The 20,793-nt window shown below is 34.6% G+C and overlaps 1 protein-coding gene across 9 annotated transcripts in view; it reads left to right on the forward strand.

Annotated features, from left to right (window-relative positions):
- The window catches only part of LOC149798376 (E3 ubiquitin-protein ligase HERC2-like), a 246,570-nt gene that overhangs the window by 17,219 nt on the left and 208,558 nt on the right, over window positions 1–20,793 (forward strand). For 8 of the 9 annotated variants that reach the window (XM_089963537.1, XM_089963538.1, XM_089963543.1 and 5 more), the window contains exon 3: window positions 13,741–13,858. In XM_089963537.1, the coding sequence (XP_089819663.1) occupies window positions 13,741–13,858 (118 nt within the window). Of the gene's footprint in view, window positions 1–3,243; window positions 3,311–13,740; window positions 13,859–20,793 lie in introns of those variants that run through there. The other variant, XM_089963545.1, reaches the window with a different exon arrangement.

Raw genomic sequence — 20,793 nt, forward strand, 5'->3', positions numbered from 1 at the left:
GAGTGTGCTGTCAATATTCTGCTTGTATATTGTAGACTGCAGAAGCAGCAAATTTCTTGAAATGTGGATTCCAATCAATGTGACTATGTAACAGACTACAAAAATAAATTGGAAACAGTTAAATCACATCAATTGTCCATACAACAGCAGGAAGATATATCAAATATCTGATGGATTTTGCATGTGTATGTGTGTGATTTGGATTTTTAATGTAGCTTTAAACATTTTCAATCATCGCTATGATCTGCATTGTGGCAGTTTATAGTGATGTTAAGCACTGAGGCAACATGCCACAGATATGTAGCATCATGTCCCACATTGTCACATTATCCCAACACCAGGCTGCCCATTCTTAACATTAACCTCTTTAATGATGATGGTCAAATGAGACATCTAGTATGATGGACTTTGCATTATAAAACTTGGGCTTCTGTATGAGGAATGGAGTGAATGTAGGTGGAGGTGTATAGGGATTTGACATATGCAGTAGAAAGCATTTGTATTTGTAACTGTGAGCAACTGTGAGCCATTGCTGTTGATCTTTATTTAAATGTAAAACGTTGTTTGAGAATTGTTGATTTCATTCAGATATAGACTGCAAAATATGTTGAGTATGGTAAGTTTTATTCATTGATTTTGATGATAACAGTTTGAATTGGATCGGGGATACTGTTTTAAGAAAAAGAATATGGATCCTGGATGCAAACCAATCAGTATGGACACACAAAAAAATCAAACCTTGCATCCATATGATGCAAAATATTTGAAGTAGAATGCAAAAATTTGTCCAGTTTTGTCAAATTATATGTAGTTACGTTTTTTGTAATTGCCTATAATTCTGTCTTTATATACATTTCCCTTTGCCCTTCCAGAGCCCTCCCATCTTCTTTGTTCCAGATCACAAAAATACCACAGTAAAATTGTTTTTTTTGGGGTTTATTGTAATTATTATTCCTTTAATTTTATTCAGGATAAATATATGAATGTGCTTTCTCTATTTCTTCTTCAGAAGATGAAAATCTAAATATAATTTTTTAGAGCAAGCCATTTGATCAAAAAAATTGCCACTTCTAAAGAAAAATGCCCATTACATTAACACATTGACCCCTGGAGCTTTTTGTAATTTTCACCTGAAAATTGAATAGGAAACACATTTTGAAAGCTGTTTCTGAATAGACTCAAAAACACCAAACCCCAGTCAGCTTTCAATTACATACTGCCTAGTTGTATTAAAAACATTCATTGGCTATTTGACTCGCGCATGAGCAGAAGGGTAAAAGTTGGAGTTCTTTTTTTTTAAACGGAGCCATTATTTTTGTATGGAGACCACTCTTTATTCCAAATGCCCATCTGATCCTACTTTTTGCAAGGGGCCCCGAGTGGCCGAGTGGTCTAAAGCGCTTTTCGTTACGGATCACTGCCATCTCACCTCTGTCTGCGGCGGTTCGAGTCTAAGATTCAGCCAATGTGGGCATGTGAGAAAGCTTGCCAGTAGCTTCTTGTGGGTTGATGGTTCTTTCTGGGGTTTTCCGGGTTCTTCCTCCACCATTAATACTGGCCGCCATGTATAGCCTATCGTGCTGAAAAATGGCGTTAAACCCCACAACAACAACTTTTTGCAAAGGCTCATCTGTCTGTTTGCAGTTCATACCGGTTTGCCTTAGATCTGAGACCAAAAAGTCTAAAATCCAGACACAAAATCCGATTCCGACCACGGGCGAATTTTGGGTAGAAAAAAGTCGGGTCCAAAAAAATGAGTTTTTTTAAATGTGTATTTTGTAGGGCAACTAGATATTCCAGATTATTTGGTATCATTGTAGAGCTACATCTGTCTACCTTTCTATAATACCACCCACTTTAGTGTATCAAGCATGACCACGACGCTACAGAGCTCTGCAGTAGGCTACTACCACCTGCCCCGTTAAGTCGTCGCTAGATGTTAATGTGTTAACAGCAGTGCCCATCTTGTTGAAAGTGCCCAGGGAGTCACAGTAACTCTGCTGGTAGAGAGAGCATCAGCTGGCCCCCAGTGTATAATTGGTTTCCATTTCCACTGCATGATATAGCAAGTGATTTGTTGGGTGTTAAAACCAATGAAAACAAAAATCAAAAGTGCAGTTCTTGCGATGACTTCAGCAAGGAATGCCTAAGTAGAGAACTGATGAGCAATGCAAATTTAAAAATGTATGGCCAGTTACTTCTGTGAATGGGCCCCGAGTGGTCTAAAGCGCTTTCCGTTACGGATCACTGCCATCTCACCTCTGTCTGCGTGGGTTCATGTCTCGGATTCGGCTAATGTGGGTATGTGAGAAAGCTTGCCATTAGCTTCTCGTGTGTCGGTGGTTCTTTCCAGGGTTTTCCATGGTTCTTCAGCCACCATTAATACTGGCTGCCATGTATAGCCTATCGTGTGCTGAAAAATGGCGTTAAACCCTACAAAAAAAACAGCAACAACAACAACTTCTGTGAAATGAATGCAGACTAAATCCAACTTAGATGCTAAAATCACTGACAGTTGAAATGAATATATGATAGCTTCAGTGGATGAATATTCACCCCTAACTACGTGCATATTTTTGTGTACATGTGTGAATGTGGCACATGAATACTTTGGATTACCACTTAAATTTAACCTTAGCATATGGTGCACTTGTCTGCAATGGACAAAATAGTGTGGTCCCTGAGTTTTTTTTGTGAAAGGTTTTCAGTGTACATGCAGTCTATAAGTGTACAGGTGCACAACTGTTCATATTAATTGGTGTTTTTTAATGTAGATTTGAGGTTCTGTTTGTTGATATGTGCCCATTTATGTAACTAAATTAAAGCTTATGTACTTTGCAAAAAAAATTCCTTGAGAGGCAATCCAATTGTTACACTGTATTTCACAGTATCGAGATTTCATGCACCTTAGATATCCATTTTTGTGCAATATGGAAGAAACAATCTCCCAAAAGAAAGTTTCACATACCTGCTCAAAATGAACAGAATATTTCTGCTTTAAGTAGATTACCTCTGCCAGTATATTTTTTAAGTTTCATTTTATTCCAAAGCAAATAGTGAATTATCAGAACCATCAGGCGTTTTGGAAAAGCTTGTACTTGTGATCACAAACTCTGTTTAGTGGTATGAGAGAGAGAGATTTGTAGCTGATGGGAAATTTGGCCTTTGTGAAAAACAGCTGCTTTCTATAAGCTGCTGCTGGCCATAAAACATAAAGCTAATATTTAGTACAAATAGTAGTACACAGGCTGGGGTTCCTGTTCTTCTGTTCTCACACCCCCAGCTTTAGGATAATGCTGTAGTGTAGCAGGTAAGGATTGACAGATAGAAATATTAACATCTTTTATGGATGTTGCAAATTATATGTTGCAGTTAAGTTTTTCTTTTGAATATTATCATTTTCTGAAGAGATTTTAGTTTTAAATTTTGAGTTGTAGACACTAATTTGATTCTGATTAGTAGGTGTTTGTTAGTATGTATACATTCTTATTTACCTAGGCAAAGCTGTTCAGCTAGCACATTTTTGACATATTACAAGAGACAAGTTAATCACACCTTTTCATTAGTATTAGTAAAAAGTTCATGCAGATAGGATGAAAATATAACAAAGTTATTACCAAGTTGAATATGTACATACTGTACTGTGTTATGTAGTAAAATTTTTTAAGTGTCCTACCATTAGAGTGACATGTAACCTTTTAGACATAATCTATGCACTGAAGTTGGAATTACACAATGGTTCATATACTGCCAGGTACAAGATTGATTAGAAGCTCATTGGAATTTTAAATGGATAGCGTCACAAAGAGCCACAATAAAATTATAGGAATCCACAAGAAGCCCATTTCTTCTCTCGTTTTCTTCTTTTTATATGAGTATGGAAGTCTGTGCAGATAGTCTTGACTAACTCCAGTATAGCAGTTTTGGTAACAACTATATTTTTTTAAAATATGTTTAAGTTAACACATTCACAAGATAATTGCAGCACAAAAATATCAATGTAAAATCATTGCACTCATCTTGGATACTGTCTAGAATACCTCATGTAGGTTTGGATACTGTTGTGGCTATGCTAGATGTGGATACTGTCAAGACATACCTCATGCTTGGTTTGAATACCGATACTCTTGAGACATAATCTCATCCTAGGTTTGGATACTGTCCGGATATACCTCATGCTAGGTTTGATTCAATCCATAATTAGTATTTTTTTTAAAGTTATTGAATTGGTATTCTTATATATCCACAAAATGGCTTTGATAAATATCCATTCTTGATTTGGTGTCATGTTATGCTTACAAATCATCACAGATAAAACTCAAGTCACTGTGTTCACGTGCTCAGTGAAATACATAAATGCAAGAAAAATAAACTTTGACTTGATCCCAAGGGCAAGCAGGTCTGATTTTCAAACATGGATGTGTTGGGGATAATATCTACATGATTTTCATTCAGGACCAAGTAAATATTGCAATTTTTTATATATATTTATTTATTGAAAAGCATGTTGATCCCATCATTCATTCCAAGAAAGAAGTAATGAAATTTTTTAGATGGCAGAATGGTTGGCACATTTGGAATTCAGATTAACACTGTTTTTATTCAGGATTTGCTTAATATTCTTATATTATTTTAGTGAAAACCACATGTTGATCTAACCATTCATTAAGGAGAATTAGCAAAAGATTTTTAAGAATTGTATTATCTGGGCCATATAAGAGACAAATTCATTGATCTTCTGTTCATGATACCAGACTGAATGTTTTTGTCATGACAAAGGTTTTTGCATTGCACTGTCTGTGAATCTGTTAGGTCATTTTCTCCATGATATTGTTTTTATTTTTGCCTGAAATGGGGGAAGGAAACACATTTTTGGGGTTGCTTATTGTAACGATGCTCCCTCTTGGTAAAGAGGGGTGGTTAATTAGATTTAGCTATCGTTATCTAGAGGATGACCTCCCTTGATTTTATTGGCCAATGTGAGTGGATATATAGAACATCAACAGAGAACCGAGCTTAACTATTGAGGGGAAATAATACAATACGAGCCTACTTTAGACAAAAGAATAATAATTTAATCAATGATATAAACTAATAGTGTCAGCTTCAATTCAAACAAATTTACATTTACAGAATTTCAGTAGCAGTGTTCTATTATTGATTCATTTCATCTATATGATGAGAGTAGTGCAATGAGCACAACGTCCATGCCTGATTTGCATCACCTAGCTTCGCTTTCTGTCTTTGTTTCCTTGTATCCCATGTCTTCCCACATTCACATGTATATGTTTGATCTTTCTTGATCCTTCTATCCTAACCACTTGATCTCTTAGCCGGACTTCCATCTTTCAGACTGTTCCAGAGAGCTGGTTCCCTGAGTGACAAGATTACCACTCAGTCTCTGTTTGTATCGCCTTCTATATGTATATAAAATTATTTCACTTTTGTTACTCAGAAAGCATAAAATAACTATCTAAACGCTGCATAATGGTTAATGGTCTTTACAAATTTAGACTGTACTTTGAGTAATGCACAAGCATTATCTCTGGTTACAAACGACCCCTGTAATGTACATCTAAGTCTGACCTAATTTGATAGTTCATCACCCTCCCTTTCAACAACTGATCATAAATTAACGTGAGCGGTGCATATAAATAAACATTCCACTATCAGCATATGCTACCACAGGATTCCTTAGACATCGAACCTAGTCAGTTCCACTCAATAAGATACATGCTATCGATTACTATTGCATAAGACTTGCTAACTTCTAACTCACGGCAACCCCAACCTACAATATTCTTTAAGTATTAAAAAATCAGATATAAATATGCAGTTGTTGCTAACTCTTGATAATCAGCATTGTCTTAACAGACAAAGGAAACTAATTCATATAACCCTATGAAATCCTACACATCTGAAAATTTGGATCACATGCAACCAGTCAATTATATCAACGAACTAGTAACTGTAAAATTTAAAAAATAAATCACACAAACAACTCTAGCATATCAACAGATTTCCATGAAATAGAATAAACGATGCATATTATGGATTCTAGGCATATCAAACACATTTGCATAAAACGAAACAAACAAAAAAGAAAATTGCATGAAAAATTAAAATGGAATACCTTAATGGTTATTTGCCAAGAAATTGTGTGTCCTAGCACTAAAGGCCTGTCTTCACCTACAAGACAGCTACCTGGTCCCTTACTTGTATTAATAAGGAAGAACTACTTTTTAGTTTTCCCCAGAGTCAAATGAGTCTTGCTTCTCTTGCAGGAAAATCTCAGACTGAGGAAATTTGCCCAAAGTCGTTACTTTAAATTCAACATTTCTTCCAGGGTGTGCGCCTTAAGTTAAACTAAATCATAATCAGCCATTCCTAATTTTTTCTCCAAGATAATTATCTATTCCATCAGATTTTGACAGACTAGAATCTGAGAAATATGACACATACCAACTTCCTTTTGTTAAATGACTATTTGACATGCTGTTCCCATTAAGCAGATATGGTTGGCATCTTAATGTTTACTTTCCCAGAACAGCTTTGCCATGCAGGGGTCAATTATAAATTAGGGGTAGATGCTGGCCTCCCCATCACCCATGAAATATACCAACTGCCATGGGAAAAGGTCGAAGTGACCCTTCACATAAAACCTTGCTGGCTTGACTGTACTAAAATTTTAATGCACAAGGTAATCAATTTTAAGGTTCAGTACTTATTCAAAATTCGACACATTACACTTATGATTACATCAAGTCCCATGTTTTAGAGGTTTTTTCACTTTGCACTATACTTTGATGTTTAGCAGCTGTTTGACCATTTTAGCTGTGCATTTTTTCATTTCTTTTGTTTATAGGATTCCAATTTTTCATGCTGGCCTCATTTTATTCAAGATCTCAAACTTGCCCTACTTTTTGCAAAGGTTCGTCTTACAGAGTGCAGCTCAGAATTCTTTGCTTTAGATCTAATGGCAAAAAGTCTTAAAACCAAGCAGAGACTCTAGTTCTTGAAGTGGTAACTTTTGGCCTAACTTTTGCAGTTATATTTGTTTTTACATAAATAGAAGGTCTTCATTACTTGGTTTCATTGTTAAGCCATCCCCTTTTTGTAATACCACCTGTTACCACAGAGCTCTGAACTATCTTATGATGCAAAGAAACATAGCATGCATGGATAATGAGTAAACTCAAACATAACAGACAATATTTTTGTTATCAGGCATGGTATGTTGTAGGTTACTTTGGAATATAAGATGGTTTTAATACTTGGCAGCTGAAAAACAATAAAAAGGTTTAAAGAAACAGGCCTCAAAAGAAATCCAACACAGTCCAAGTTGGCAGCCAGACCATATAGCTTTGAGGGACTTGTAATCTACTTTTAGTTCTGATTCAGTTCTCAATGTTAGGAAAAGGGAACAATATTAATACCCTTTTTTTCTTTTACATTGTTGAATTTTTATGAACTAGCAGGATTAGAAAATTCCACTTGCCATCTCATATTTTTGAGTGGTGTCAGCAGAAAGGCAGGTCACTGTTTCAGTATGCTTGTCCGATTGGACAAGTGACATGTTAAGCAGATTTATGCTTGTCCGATTGGACAAGTGACATGTTAAGCAGATTTTTGCTTGTCCGATTGGACAAGTGACATGTTAAGCAGATTTATGCTTGTCCGTTTGGACAAGTGACATGTTAAGCAGATTTAGTAACATGTATAGAATAGGATGAGTAAAATTGATGTATAGTTAAAAGTTACAAGTCAATTGCCCTCCAGGATCAATAAGCCACTGACAACGTTTATACCCTGGTTATGAATATTTGAGATATAACACTTTTTGAGACTCTTGTGTACCTAGTGTACCCCATGGAAAATGTTGTTGTGAAATATATTGTATTTTCTTACTGAGATTACAAAAGTTTCATGTCTATGAATATGTTATCATTTTACAGAAATAATATGTCTCAGTTTTATTTCCTGTGACTGTTGTGTGTTGACTTGGATTTGACAGTGACTGGTAAAAACATTTACAATTTTATTTTAAATATTATAAAACAAAAAGATTCATTAGGTTTAGTATGTACTTATAGATAGCTACTTCACTATTATCTTTTGGCCATTTGTGGGTGGAACTCTAGTTTTTCACTTTGTGTGACTCAAAGTTGCATTTGTACTGGAATGGTCACTACTCTTCTAATCCTTGGTGAGAGTAGAGAGAAACTTGTGTTGAATTCTGTAGCAAGTCATTGATCACTTGAACTGTTTTTTGATTCACAAACTTTTCCCACAGTATGGATAATATTAATGAATGGAACACTATTCAAGTACAAATGAGATATAACTGATTTTGCTCATTGATATGCTGATAGGAAGTTATCAGACATGCCCTGATAACTTTCTTAACAGTGCATGCCCTCATAAAATGGTTGGCATAAATCCCAGAGGCTCATTCTTTTCTGTGTTGTAAGTCATAATGTTACTCCCAAAAACAATAGAAAAAACAGAGCTGGAGGTGATAAAGTACATATAATAACACAGCCTTGGTGTAACACACTACCTCATGATTGCTGTGGAAGTTATTTTTGTATGATTTACGTCAAAGATGTGAGAGGATCATAGAAGTAATATACAAAAACTACTAACCATCCCTGGAGTACTTCACTTTCCCTATTTTTAACAATCTGGCTAATTTCTACGCCAGACTCTGGAGCTGTAATGTTTGGGCAATACACATAACAAACAAACAAAAAACATACCAGATTGATTGCAGAAAAATTATGAAGGTAAAGGAGTTTGCATCATCTGCATATGGAAAATGTTTTTCTTACCAGAGATTGTGTGGATGATTTAAAACATTTCTTAACAAGTTTGGGAGGTGCATGAAAAATAACTGATGAATAATTAATTTTTATTTCATTGTGAATTGACAAATTGACAGAACAGGACAATAATGCTTACTCATTAGCTTACCATTTTCACTAGGGGCCCCGAGTGGCCGAGTGGTCTAAAGCGCTCACCGTTCCGGATCACTGCCATCTCATCTCTGTCTGCATGGGTTCGAGTCCAAGGCTCGGCTAGCGTGGGTACGTGGGAAAGCCTGCCAGTAGCTTCTCGTGGGTCGGTGGTTTTTCCCTGAGTTTTCCAGGGTTCTTCCTCCACCAGTTATACTGGCCGCCATGTATAGCCTATCTTGTGCTGAAAAATGGCGTTAAACCCTAGAACAACAACAACAACAACCATTTTCACTGAAACCATCTCTAAAATTCTTATGAAAATGTTTATAGATATTTTCAGTTAAAAATGATGAAAAAGAATAATGTATAAATTTAATTTGGCATTTAATTTACACATGGTATTATCGAGCTTGTTTTGGTGGAAGCATGGCAGAAATTAGTTTAGCATTTTTGTGTATGTATGTCTGTCCATCCATCAATCTACAGCTAATATTAACTGCAGTGTTATGTTAATTTCAGTTGTTTTATCCCACATTCTTCAGATTTTAAATTTACATTCATGAGTAGAGCATTCATTGTCAATGTATTGTCGAGTACGCACTTTTATCAAGTGTATGCTTTCGTGTTTTGTGGAGTATACATTTTCATTGAGTGTATGCTTTTATGTGTTGGGGAGTATGCAGTTTCATTGAGTGTATGCTTTTATGTGTTGGGGAATATGCATTTTCATTGAGTGTACATTTTAAAGTGTTGTGGAGTATGCACTTTTTGTTGAGCATATTTTTTTGTGTTGGGAGAGCGTATGCTTTTATGTGTTAGGGAGTATGTACTTTCATTGAGTGTATGCCTTTGTGTATTGTGTAGTATGCAGTTTCATTGAGCATATGCTTTTGTGTGTTGGGGAATATGCACTTTTATTGAGTGCATGTTTTATGTGTTATGGAGTAAGCACTTTCATTCAGTTTTTATGTATTGTGGAGTATGCACTTTCATTGAGAGTAAGCTTTATGTGTTGGGAGTATGCACTTTCATTGAGCATTGTTTTTATGTGTTAGGGAATATGTACTTTTAATGAGTATATGTTTTAAAGCATTGGGGAGTATGTACTTTTATTGAGTGTATGTTTTTATGTGTTGGGGAATATGCACTTTCATTAAGTGTATGATTTTATGTGTTGGGGAATATGCACTTTTATTGAGTGTATGATTTGTGTGTTTGGGAGTATGCACTTTCACAGAGTGTACATTGTGTTTTGGGGAATTTCTAGGTAACTAAGATGACTCTATCAGTGTTAATTAGAAGTATGTGCTGACAGATAATTAGGAGTAAGTGTTGGCAAATAAAATTTTCTTCAATTTCATGACTGACTTGCACCTTTTGTGAATCAGATATATCAGAAATAGATATTTCAGAGCCTTGCAGGGCTGGAAAACTGTTCAGTTGGCTTCTTGCCCTCCAGAGCAAGTGACCATGTAACTTTTACTTGACCCATATTAAATTTACTTATGTATAAAGGTCTTGAGAAAGCAACTTGTTCTTGGTCTCTTTCAAGCTTGACATAGTGATATTTCTTTTGAGAAGTTTAACCTGTTTTGTCATCAGTGTCAGTAACCTTCATTTGGTTTGTTTGGTTGGTGATCTTTGGCACAGCAACACAAGTAGGTTATTTAGTTTGGAGGCAGTTGGAGTAAAGTTCCTTGCCCAAGGACACATCACAGTAGCTGACTTCATCTGATCAGATGTTAGGATTTGAACCCATACCCTTTTGGTCATGAGTTTCACATGCTAACCACTGAGCCACCATGGCTGCTGCCTGTTTCATTTGAAAAAATGAGAATCACTATATATATATAAAACACTCAATATGGCAAATAAAGAAGAATAAAAGTACATGATTCTAAAGAGTTATAAATCCTGAAGTTTAATTACTTTCCAATAAAATTAGAATTATGCTAAGGTGTCACCGCAAATATTATACTAAGGTGACACCGCAAAAATATGCATAATTCAACATTTAACAAAATGATAAAATGTTTTAGTTCCCAAACCCATAGTGGTTAAAACTCAAGACCTCATAATTGTTACTTGTCCTTGATTAGCACTGGGTTAGTGCAATTTTTCATCACTGCTAAATAGACTGTGTTTCGTGTCATTCTTTAATATATAAGTCTTGGATGTTGTTGGGTTGTTTTTTATCTTCACAGGACAGAATATGATTTTTGTGTGGAGATTGACCCAGTTGCCTGTTGAATATCCCAGTTATCAAATTTTAAACAAAGGTTTTTAAAATCTTCATCTGAATCATTACCCACTGTCATGAAATAATCTTTAATCCAGCAGGAAGGATGCAGATTAAATGCTGTAGTAGTACAATCAGGGTCAAGAGGTTAAAAAAATGAATGAAGGTTATCAGCAAATCAGCTGGTGTATGACTGGTGCATTATATAACACAAGTCCTACACCTGTTGATTACTTTGCTGAAACTAGACTAGTGTCAACTTGTTTGACATGATGTATACTTTTGGTAATTAGTGTTTGTACCAGCTAGGTTTTGCCTCATAATTTAGTTTGTAAGTTTGTCAGTTTTTCTGTGGGTTCTGGTCCTCATAATTCTGAAAAGAACATTGTAGTGAGCCATCAAACCCTTTCATATCTTTTTTACTTATTTGTTCCAGTCTTCAGCACTCTAGCAAAGGAAACAATGTTCAACATTTTATTCAGTGTAGCAAGTAATATTGTATGAGACAGTATTTAAAATACTTGACAATTAGCTTAGTTTTTGGCATGCAAATAGATGGGCTTGTAAAATTGTTGGTTTCCAGATATGGAAATATATAAATATTTTACTTATATTTCCATGCAAGAAAGCCACTGTTAGTTGAGTATATTCCTTGTTCTTCGTTGTTCAGTCTCTAGTATTTTCAATGTTCTTTTCAGCATTTTGTTTTGGGGGTGGGGTATACCATTGGGGGGGTTAAAGGTAATTAGTAAGCAGGGTATCCATACTTTTAAAGTCATTACACCATTTCTCCTATTATAAGCCTGGTGGGCAAGAACCATAAAAGGGATAGGGCTTAAAAATAAGAGGTTTTTCTAATTTCATGCTAAAAAGTTATGTTGAATTATCAGAATAAGATCTTTTTTTGCTCCAGTATTTTCACCATCTATTGACCCAGAGTGAACCACAGTTGGATCACCAGTTTTATTCCTTCAAGAAACGGCCTGGTCAGGACAGTAAAGTCTGACTTGATATACAAGGTTCTGAATGCATGAACTAATCAATTAAGACATGACCTCCTGTGAAAGGAACCTGTAGTGAGAGACCCTGATTCCTTGGAAGGAGAGGTGATCTGTCAACACAGGTTCCTTATACTCAGCAACATATGATAATTAGATATTTGCTCTCTTGTCTTTGTAATTACCTAAATTAGTTGCAGTTGCCTCCTATAACTTGTGGGAGTGACAGTGGCTCAGTTAGTAGCTTTCTTATTTCCTCCACATGACCTCCCCATAACATGTTAATAGCGCTATTAAAAACCAGGCAAACAAGCAAATTATATATTTTGATGTTTGAAGCTGACCATATTTAGTGAATACTACCTCACAAAGATCACTATTGCTGAATCATTCTATGTTGATTAAGTGCTTAAAAATATTGAAAGGAATAATGTCTGATTAACAATGATGTCTAATACTGTAACATACTAAAGAAATGAAATCTGGACTGGTCAGAACATTCAGAAAATTGGGATATTAATTTTTTAAATATTCTTTTATATTATTATAATAATTTCATAGTCAGGCAAAATATAAGGTAAATTCAGGAAACTGGAAACAGCTATGTTTCATTAGGCCTAGGTGGGATTAGAAATGTGAAATGCTTACGTTAAAAAAAGCAAAGAGGATGGGTGAATCATCAAGCATGAGCTTGTCACAGCAAGGCATTAAATCTTATAAAAGTGACAGCCAGTGACATATAGAGCTACTGAACTTTGAAATATTTATTTTTTGAATTGTATATTAAAGTTAAATTTAATAGAAAGAAAATTTTGGTAAAGCTTAATTCAAACTCAGACTGCAGAGGTTGTTACATTTTTCAATAATTTTATCTGCAGCTACTTAAATGTCTTAGCAGATTGTTAAACATGTATTCTTATGAAGTTATTATTAGAATCTTTTATACCCTGCCACATCTTTGGAAGAGTGTCACCCATGCCCATCCATCAAACCCTGGTACATCTCATCAGTCCTTTCATTAATTCTGTTTTGCTTGATAACTTTTCAAAGGCATGGATTCTTAACCAGATTTGGTTTGAGGCTTTATGCCTAGATCATATTTGATTTTCATTCGTTTCCAATACATTTAACAGAGTTACAGCTTCAGTTTCCTCAGTGCCCATGTTTCCTCAAATCAGAAAGAGCATCTTACAAATTTCCAGTCCATACTTTTTGTCATAGAGATGTTGTTTGGTTTGGTTGTTAGACTGTCATGGAAAGCTCATACTAGTGGGGTTTTTTTTTGGTTTTTTTTTGTAATATGCTTAATGTATTTGAAAAAAAAGATGATACTAAAGGATTACATTGAGATAATCAGAGACTTGAGGTTACATTATTTGTTTTCTGCATGGCATGAGCATACGGAAAACATAATCAGGTAATACCTTTACTGGAATTTCCTTGTCTAACCTCTGCCAGTCCCATATCAAATTGCATTATTCCTGTGTTACCTTTAACTCATTCATAAGTTTTTTTTAAATATTCATTCTTGTGCTAATTCTTGCAGGCAATTTTCCAAAAGGATGGCCTGAGTCAGTTGTGGAATGAATTGGTCCGTGATGGCGAAATAGTCAGCATTAGCTGTGATGGATTGATCAACAGTGCTGGAGTCCTGGCCAAGAAAGGTGAGAATTACACAGAATACTTCCAGTACAGTTAGTTCCTTTAATGTAAATACTGTATTACCTGTAATGTTTGTACCCTTCACTATTTCATACACCATCAATTCATTGCGATGTTTTCGCCTCATTTTTTTAGTACAGTGAACTTGATTTTCATAAAGGTTTTGAAAATGTTATGTACATGTACCCGAGAAAATGATATGCCATTTTCTGGATATCTGCCTGGTCACACAGACAGCTCATTTAGAAGCTATACTTGCTTCAAAAGAAGAAAGAACTTTGCTTTCTACTAGCTCACACATTTCCCATATAGGTTGCCCCCAGCTAGTGCAGAATTTCAAACAATCATAATCAGTCATTGGACGCAGATTGATTTTTTTATACCAGGTGTCTGTCATGTTTCACTTTGCAAATCATTAGAGCATTACTCCAAAACCCTACTCATTGTCTTAATGTATTTATGCCAAAAAATTCACTTAAAAAATTTCAACTCATGAGAATGTAAAGCCAGGTGAGGTCATAGTAATGGTCCCTTTCTCCATTATGTGTTGTCTCTCTTCCTCAACAGTTGCTATTTGCAACTATTTAAAAACCACTTAACCAATTTCTACCAAACTTGGCAGACTTCTTCCTCACTGGAAGGCATTACAGACTGATACAAATGATGCCTATCTGCCTTAAATACATGCACTGTTATAACAGCTAGAAAAACCTTTAACTGACTTCACAAAAACACTCAACAGAATTTGACCAACTTTGACAGAAAGCATTTTGATATCAAGGCCTTTCAGTATAGGACATATGATGCTGATATACCATCAAATATTGATGAAGATACAAGAAGTTGAGAAACATTGAAGTAATTGTTAGCTTTGCTGCTCATAGACCAGAAGAACTTATGGGATGGACTGCTGTCTGTTAGTGCTGAATGAAATAGTGCAAATGAGTGATCCCACCCCACATGGGTCTCTCTTTTTAGGCACTAAATTTACTGCATTCAGATCTTTAGTTCTAAGCATAAAGTCATCACTCTTTATTAATTCTAATTTTCAAAAATAAAAAATGCACTGACTCGAAGTTTACTCTGTTCCTGTGTTAAAGAGCAAGAATCCGTAAAATATAAATATTTGATGGATAAATTAATAAAACATTATCTTGTTCTATTAGCTGAGTTTACTGAATTTAAAAATAAAACTCGTTGACATATTAGACAATGAAATAATCAAGCATGACACATTGCATGATAATGTTTTCATAATTTATCCAGTCACATCTATCAAAAGACATGCATATATACCTACCTACCTATGTAGATAACAGGAGTAATGTTTAAAAAAATTGTGGTAATGGACATATATACATAAATACCTGCTTGATTGAAATTTAAGTGCATTTAGGAATTATTTTGTGAAACAAAAATATATGAGCTTAAACTTTCCTTCTCTGGGCCCTTGGAGGAAGAAGTGACTTATCTGAAATTCTGACCTACCTTGAGCCCAGAGGTTGCAATACTTCTCTGAGTCCCAGCTGGAAAGTAATAATATTACATGCTATACTGTGCACAGACTTTTGTGATGTTTTTATTATGCTATTGAATTATTTACTGGCCTGGCTGTCAGCTATGTAATCATTTTCTGATAAATACCATATTTCAAGTATTATTTGCACATGCAAACCCCTCTTTTTGATGAAAGCTTGCAAAATAACTGATTTTCAGTACACATGTCTCAATCCTACCATGCCTCATGGGAGGTGAGTGGTTGCTATAATCTGTCAGAACATCATGATTTATTTAGAACCCCACCATACATGTGTCATTGGGTGTGGCCATGTAGAGAATGAACCCCTCTGACTGGTAAGTTCCTACCACAGACATAAAGAGTAAATATTTCCATTTTGTGCATATACATTGTTGTGTGCTCACTACATTGAGCCTCAGTGTCATGAAATTAACCCAATTATAGCTGTTTAAGAGCATAGTGAAAGTATTGTGTCAAATATGGTATTTTGACATTTGTTTCAATAGTGAACAAAGTGTTTATTCATTGACCATTGACCCTTTTTCATTATTTGTGTTTATACTTTGACCCATTTTCATTTTTTTTTATCCATTGACCCATTTTCATTTTGTTATTTATCCGTTCAGAGATCTAGATAAGCAGCATATTTGTAGATTGACTAAAACCACAGAAATAATGTTTTTAATGTGCTAAAATTACAAAATACATTTTAGCTTCAAGCTTTTCATCTAAAGTTGTCTGGTTATAACTCCTTCCCTAAGCACCCCATGTGTATTCAATTAATATAAACCTTGATGTTGGTTAATGTTCTGTATATTTTGTGGATGTTGGAAATGATAGTACTTGATCACCATGAGAACACTTACTCCAATTTATCCATCTTAGAAAGTACTATCACTTCAAGCCATCTTATAGTGATAAAGTACTATCACTTCAAGCTATCTTATAGTGATAAAGTACTATCACTTCAAGCCATCTTACATTGATAAAGTACTATCACTTCAAGCTATCTTACATTGATAAAGTACTATCACTTCAAGCCATCTTACATTGATAAAGTACTATCACTTCAAGCCATCTTACATTGATAAAGTACTATCACTTCAAGCCATCTTATAGTGATAAAGTACTGTCACTTCAAACCATCTTAGAGTGATAAAGTACTATCACTTCAAGCCATCTTACATTGATAAAGTACTATCACTTCAAGCCATCTTATAGTGATAAAGTACTATCACTTCAAGCCATCTTACATTGATAAAGTACTATCACTTCAAGCCATCTTATAGTGATAAAGTACTATCACTTCAAGCTATCTTACATTGATAAAGTACTATCACTTCAAGCCATCTTACATTGATAAAGTACTATCACTTCAAGCCATCTTACATTGATAAAGTACTATCACTTCAAGCTATCTTACATTGATAAAGTACTATCACTTCAAGCCATCTTATAGTGATAAAGTACTATCACTTCAAGCCATCTTACATTGATAAAGTACTATCACTTCAAGCCATCTTACATTGATAAAGTACTATCACTTCAAGCCATCTTACATTGATAAAGTACTATCACTTCAAGCTATCTTACATTGATAAAGTACTATCACTTCAAGCTATCTTACATTGATAAAGTACTATCACTTCAAGCCATCTTACAGTGATAAAGTACTATCACTTCAAGCCATCTTATAGTGATAAAGTACTATCACTTCAAGCCATCTTATAGTGATAAAGTACTATCACTTCAAGCCATCTTACATTGATAAAGTACTATCACTTCAAGCCATCTTATAGTGATAAAGTACTATCACTTCAAGCCATCTTATAGTGATAAAGTACTATCACTTCAAGCCATCTTACATTGATAAAGTACTATCACTTCAAGCCATCTTATAGTGATAAAGTACTATCACTTCAAGCCATCTTATAGTGATAAAGTACTATCACTTCAAGCCATCTTACATTGATAAAGTACTGTCACTTCAAGCCATCTTATAGTGATAAAGTACTATCACTTCAAGCCATCTTACATTGATAAAGTACTATCACTTCAAGCTATCTTACATTGATAAAGTACTATCACTTCAAGCTATCTTACATTGATAAAGTACTATCACTTCAAGCCATCTTACAGTGATAAAGTACTATCACTTCAAGCCATCTTATAGTGATAAAGTACTATCACTTCAAGCCATCTTACATTGATAAAGTACTATCACTTCAAGCCATCTTATAGTGATAAAGTACTATCACTTCAAGCCATCTTATAGTGATAAAGTACTATCACTTCAAGCCATCTTACATTGATAAAGTACTGTCACTTCAAGCCATCTTATAGTGATAAAGTACTATCACTTCAAGCCATCTTACATTGATAAAGTACTATCACTTCAAGCCATCTTACATTGATAAAGTACTGTCACTTCAAGCCATCTTATAGTGATAAAGTACTATCACTTCAAGCCATCTTATAGTGATAAAGTACTATCACTTCAAGCCATCTTATAGTGATAAAGTACTATCACTTCAAGCCATCTTACATTGATAAAGTACTGTCACTTCAAGCCATCTTACATTGATAAAGTACTGTCACTTCAAGCCATCTTATAGTGATAAAGTACTATCACTTCAAGCCATCTTACATTGATAAAGTACTGTCACTTCAAGCCATCTTATAGTGATAAAGTACTATCACTTCAAGCCATCTTACATTGATAAAGTACTGTCACTTCAAGCCATCTTATAGTGATAAAGTACTATCACTTCAAGCCATCTTACATTGATAAAGTACTGTCACTTCAAGCCATCTTATAGTGATAAAGTACTATCACTTCAAGCCATCTTACATTGATAAAGTACTATCACTTCAAGCCATCTTATAGTGATAAAGTACTATCACTTCAAGCCATCTTCTAGTGATAAAGTACTATCACTTCAAGCCATCTTACATTGATAAAGTACTGTCACTTCAAGCCATCTTACATTGATAAAGTACTATCACTTCAAGCCATCTTACATTGATAAAGTACTATCACTTCAAGCCATCTTATAGTGATAAAGTACTATCACTTCAAGCCATCTTACATTGATAAAGTACTATCACTTCAAGCCATCTTACATTAATAAAGTACTATCACTTCAAGCCATCTTATAGTAATAAAGTACTATCACTTAATCCATCTTACATTGATAAAGTACTATCACTTCAAGCCATCTTACATTGATAAAGTACTATCACTTCAAGCCATCTTATAGTGATAAAGTGCTATCACTTCAAGCCATCTTACATTGATAAAGTACTATCACTTCAAGCCATCTTATAGTGATAAAGTACTATCACTTCAAGCCATCTTCTAGTGATAAAGTACTATCACTTCAAGCCATCTTACATTGATAAAGTACTGTCACTTCAAGCCATCTTACATTGATAAAGTACTATCACTTCAAGCCATCTTACATTGATAAAGTACTATCACTTCAAGCCATCTTATAGTGATAAAGTACTATCACTTCAAGCCATCTTATAGTGATAAAGTACTATCACTTCAAGCCATCTTACATTGATAAAGTACTGTCACTTCAAGCCATCTTACATTGATAAAGTACTATCACTTCAAGCCATCTTACATTGATAAAGTACTATCACTTCAAGCCATCTTATAGTGATAAAGTACTATCACTTCAAGCCATCTTACAGTGATAAAGTACTATCACTTCAAGCCATCTTACATTGATAAAGTACTATCACTTCAAGCCATCTTACATTGATAAAGTACTATCACTTCAAGCCATCTTACATTGATAAAGTACTATCACTTCAAGCCATCTTACATTGATAAAGTACTGTCACTTCAAGCCATCTTATAGTGATAAAGTACTATCACTTCAAGCCATCTTATAGTGATAAAGTACTATCACTTCAAGCCATCTTACATTGATAAAGTACTATCACTTCAAGCCATCTTACATTGATAAAGTACTATCACTTCAAGCCATCTTACATTGATAAAGTACTGTCACTTCAAGCCATCTTATAGTGATAAAGTACTATCACTTCAAGCCATCTTACATTGATAAAGTACTGTCACTTCAAGCCATCTTATAGTGATAAAGTACTATCACTTCAAGCCATCTTACATTGATAAAGTACTGTCACTTCAAGCCATCTTATAGTGATAAAGTACTATCACTTCAAGCCATCTTACATTGATAAAGTACTATCACTTCAAGCCATCTTATAGTGATAAAGTACTATCACTTCAAGCCATCTTATAGTAATAAAGTACTATCACTTAATCCATCTTACATTGATAAAGTACTATCACTTCAAGCCATCTTACATTGATAAAGTACTATCACTTCAAGCCATCTTACATTGATAAAGTACTGTCACTTCAAGCCATCTTACATTGATAAAGTACTATCACTTCAAGCCATCTTACATTGATAAAGTACTATCACTTCAAGCCATCTTACATTGATAAAGTACTATCACTTCAAGCCATCTTACATTGATAAAGTACTGTCACTTCAAGCCATCTTATAGTGATAAAGTACTATCACTTCAAGCCATCTTACATTGATAAAGTACTATCACTTCAAGCCATCTTATAGTGATAAAGTACTATCACTTCAAGCCATCTTACATTGATAAAGTACTATCACTTCAAGCCATCTTATAGTGATAAAGTACTATCACTTCAAGCCATCTTATAGTAATAAAGTACTATCACTTAATCCATCTTACATTGATAAAGTACTATCACTTCAAGCCATCTTACATTGATAAAGTACTATCACTTCAAGCCATCTTACATTGATAAAGTACTATCACTTCAAGCCATCTTCTAGTGATAAAGTACTGTCACTTCAAGCCATCTTATAGTGATAAAGTACTATCACTTCAAGCCATCTTACATTGATAAAGTACTATCACTTCAAGCCATCTTCTAGTGATAAAGTACTATCACTTCAAGCCATCTTGCATTGATAAAGTACTATCACTTCAAGCCATCTTACATTGATAAAGTACTATCACTTCAAGCCATCTTACATTGATAAAGTACTATCACTTCAAGCCATCTTATAGTGATAAAGTACTATCACTTCAAGCCATCTTACATTGATAAAGTACCATCACTTCATACATCCATAACATATATGGTACATTCACCAACCACACAGTTTTATTGACTGAACAAACATAGACTGTGCTTGGTGCAGGAGTGCTGAAGGCTTTAGACATAAAAACTGAATGCTATAATGTATTGCATAATTCAATCAAGTTAAAAATGTTCTTTCTGCATTTTCATGTGATATGCCATTGAACACACTCTGAATTGGGTTTAGTAACTAAGATGCATTTTGCATTCAAATAATGTGATTAATGACTTGATGATTGATACTCAGTCTT

This window comes from Sinohyriopsis cumingii, chromosome 6 (genome assembly GCF_028554795.1).
Source record: "Sinohyriopsis cumingii isolate HCF-2022 chromosome 6, ASM2855479v2, whole genome shotgun sequence".
Classification (NCBI taxonomy): Eukaryota; Metazoa; Mollusca; class Bivalvia; order Unionida; family Unionidae; genus Sinohyriopsis; species Sinohyriopsis cumingii.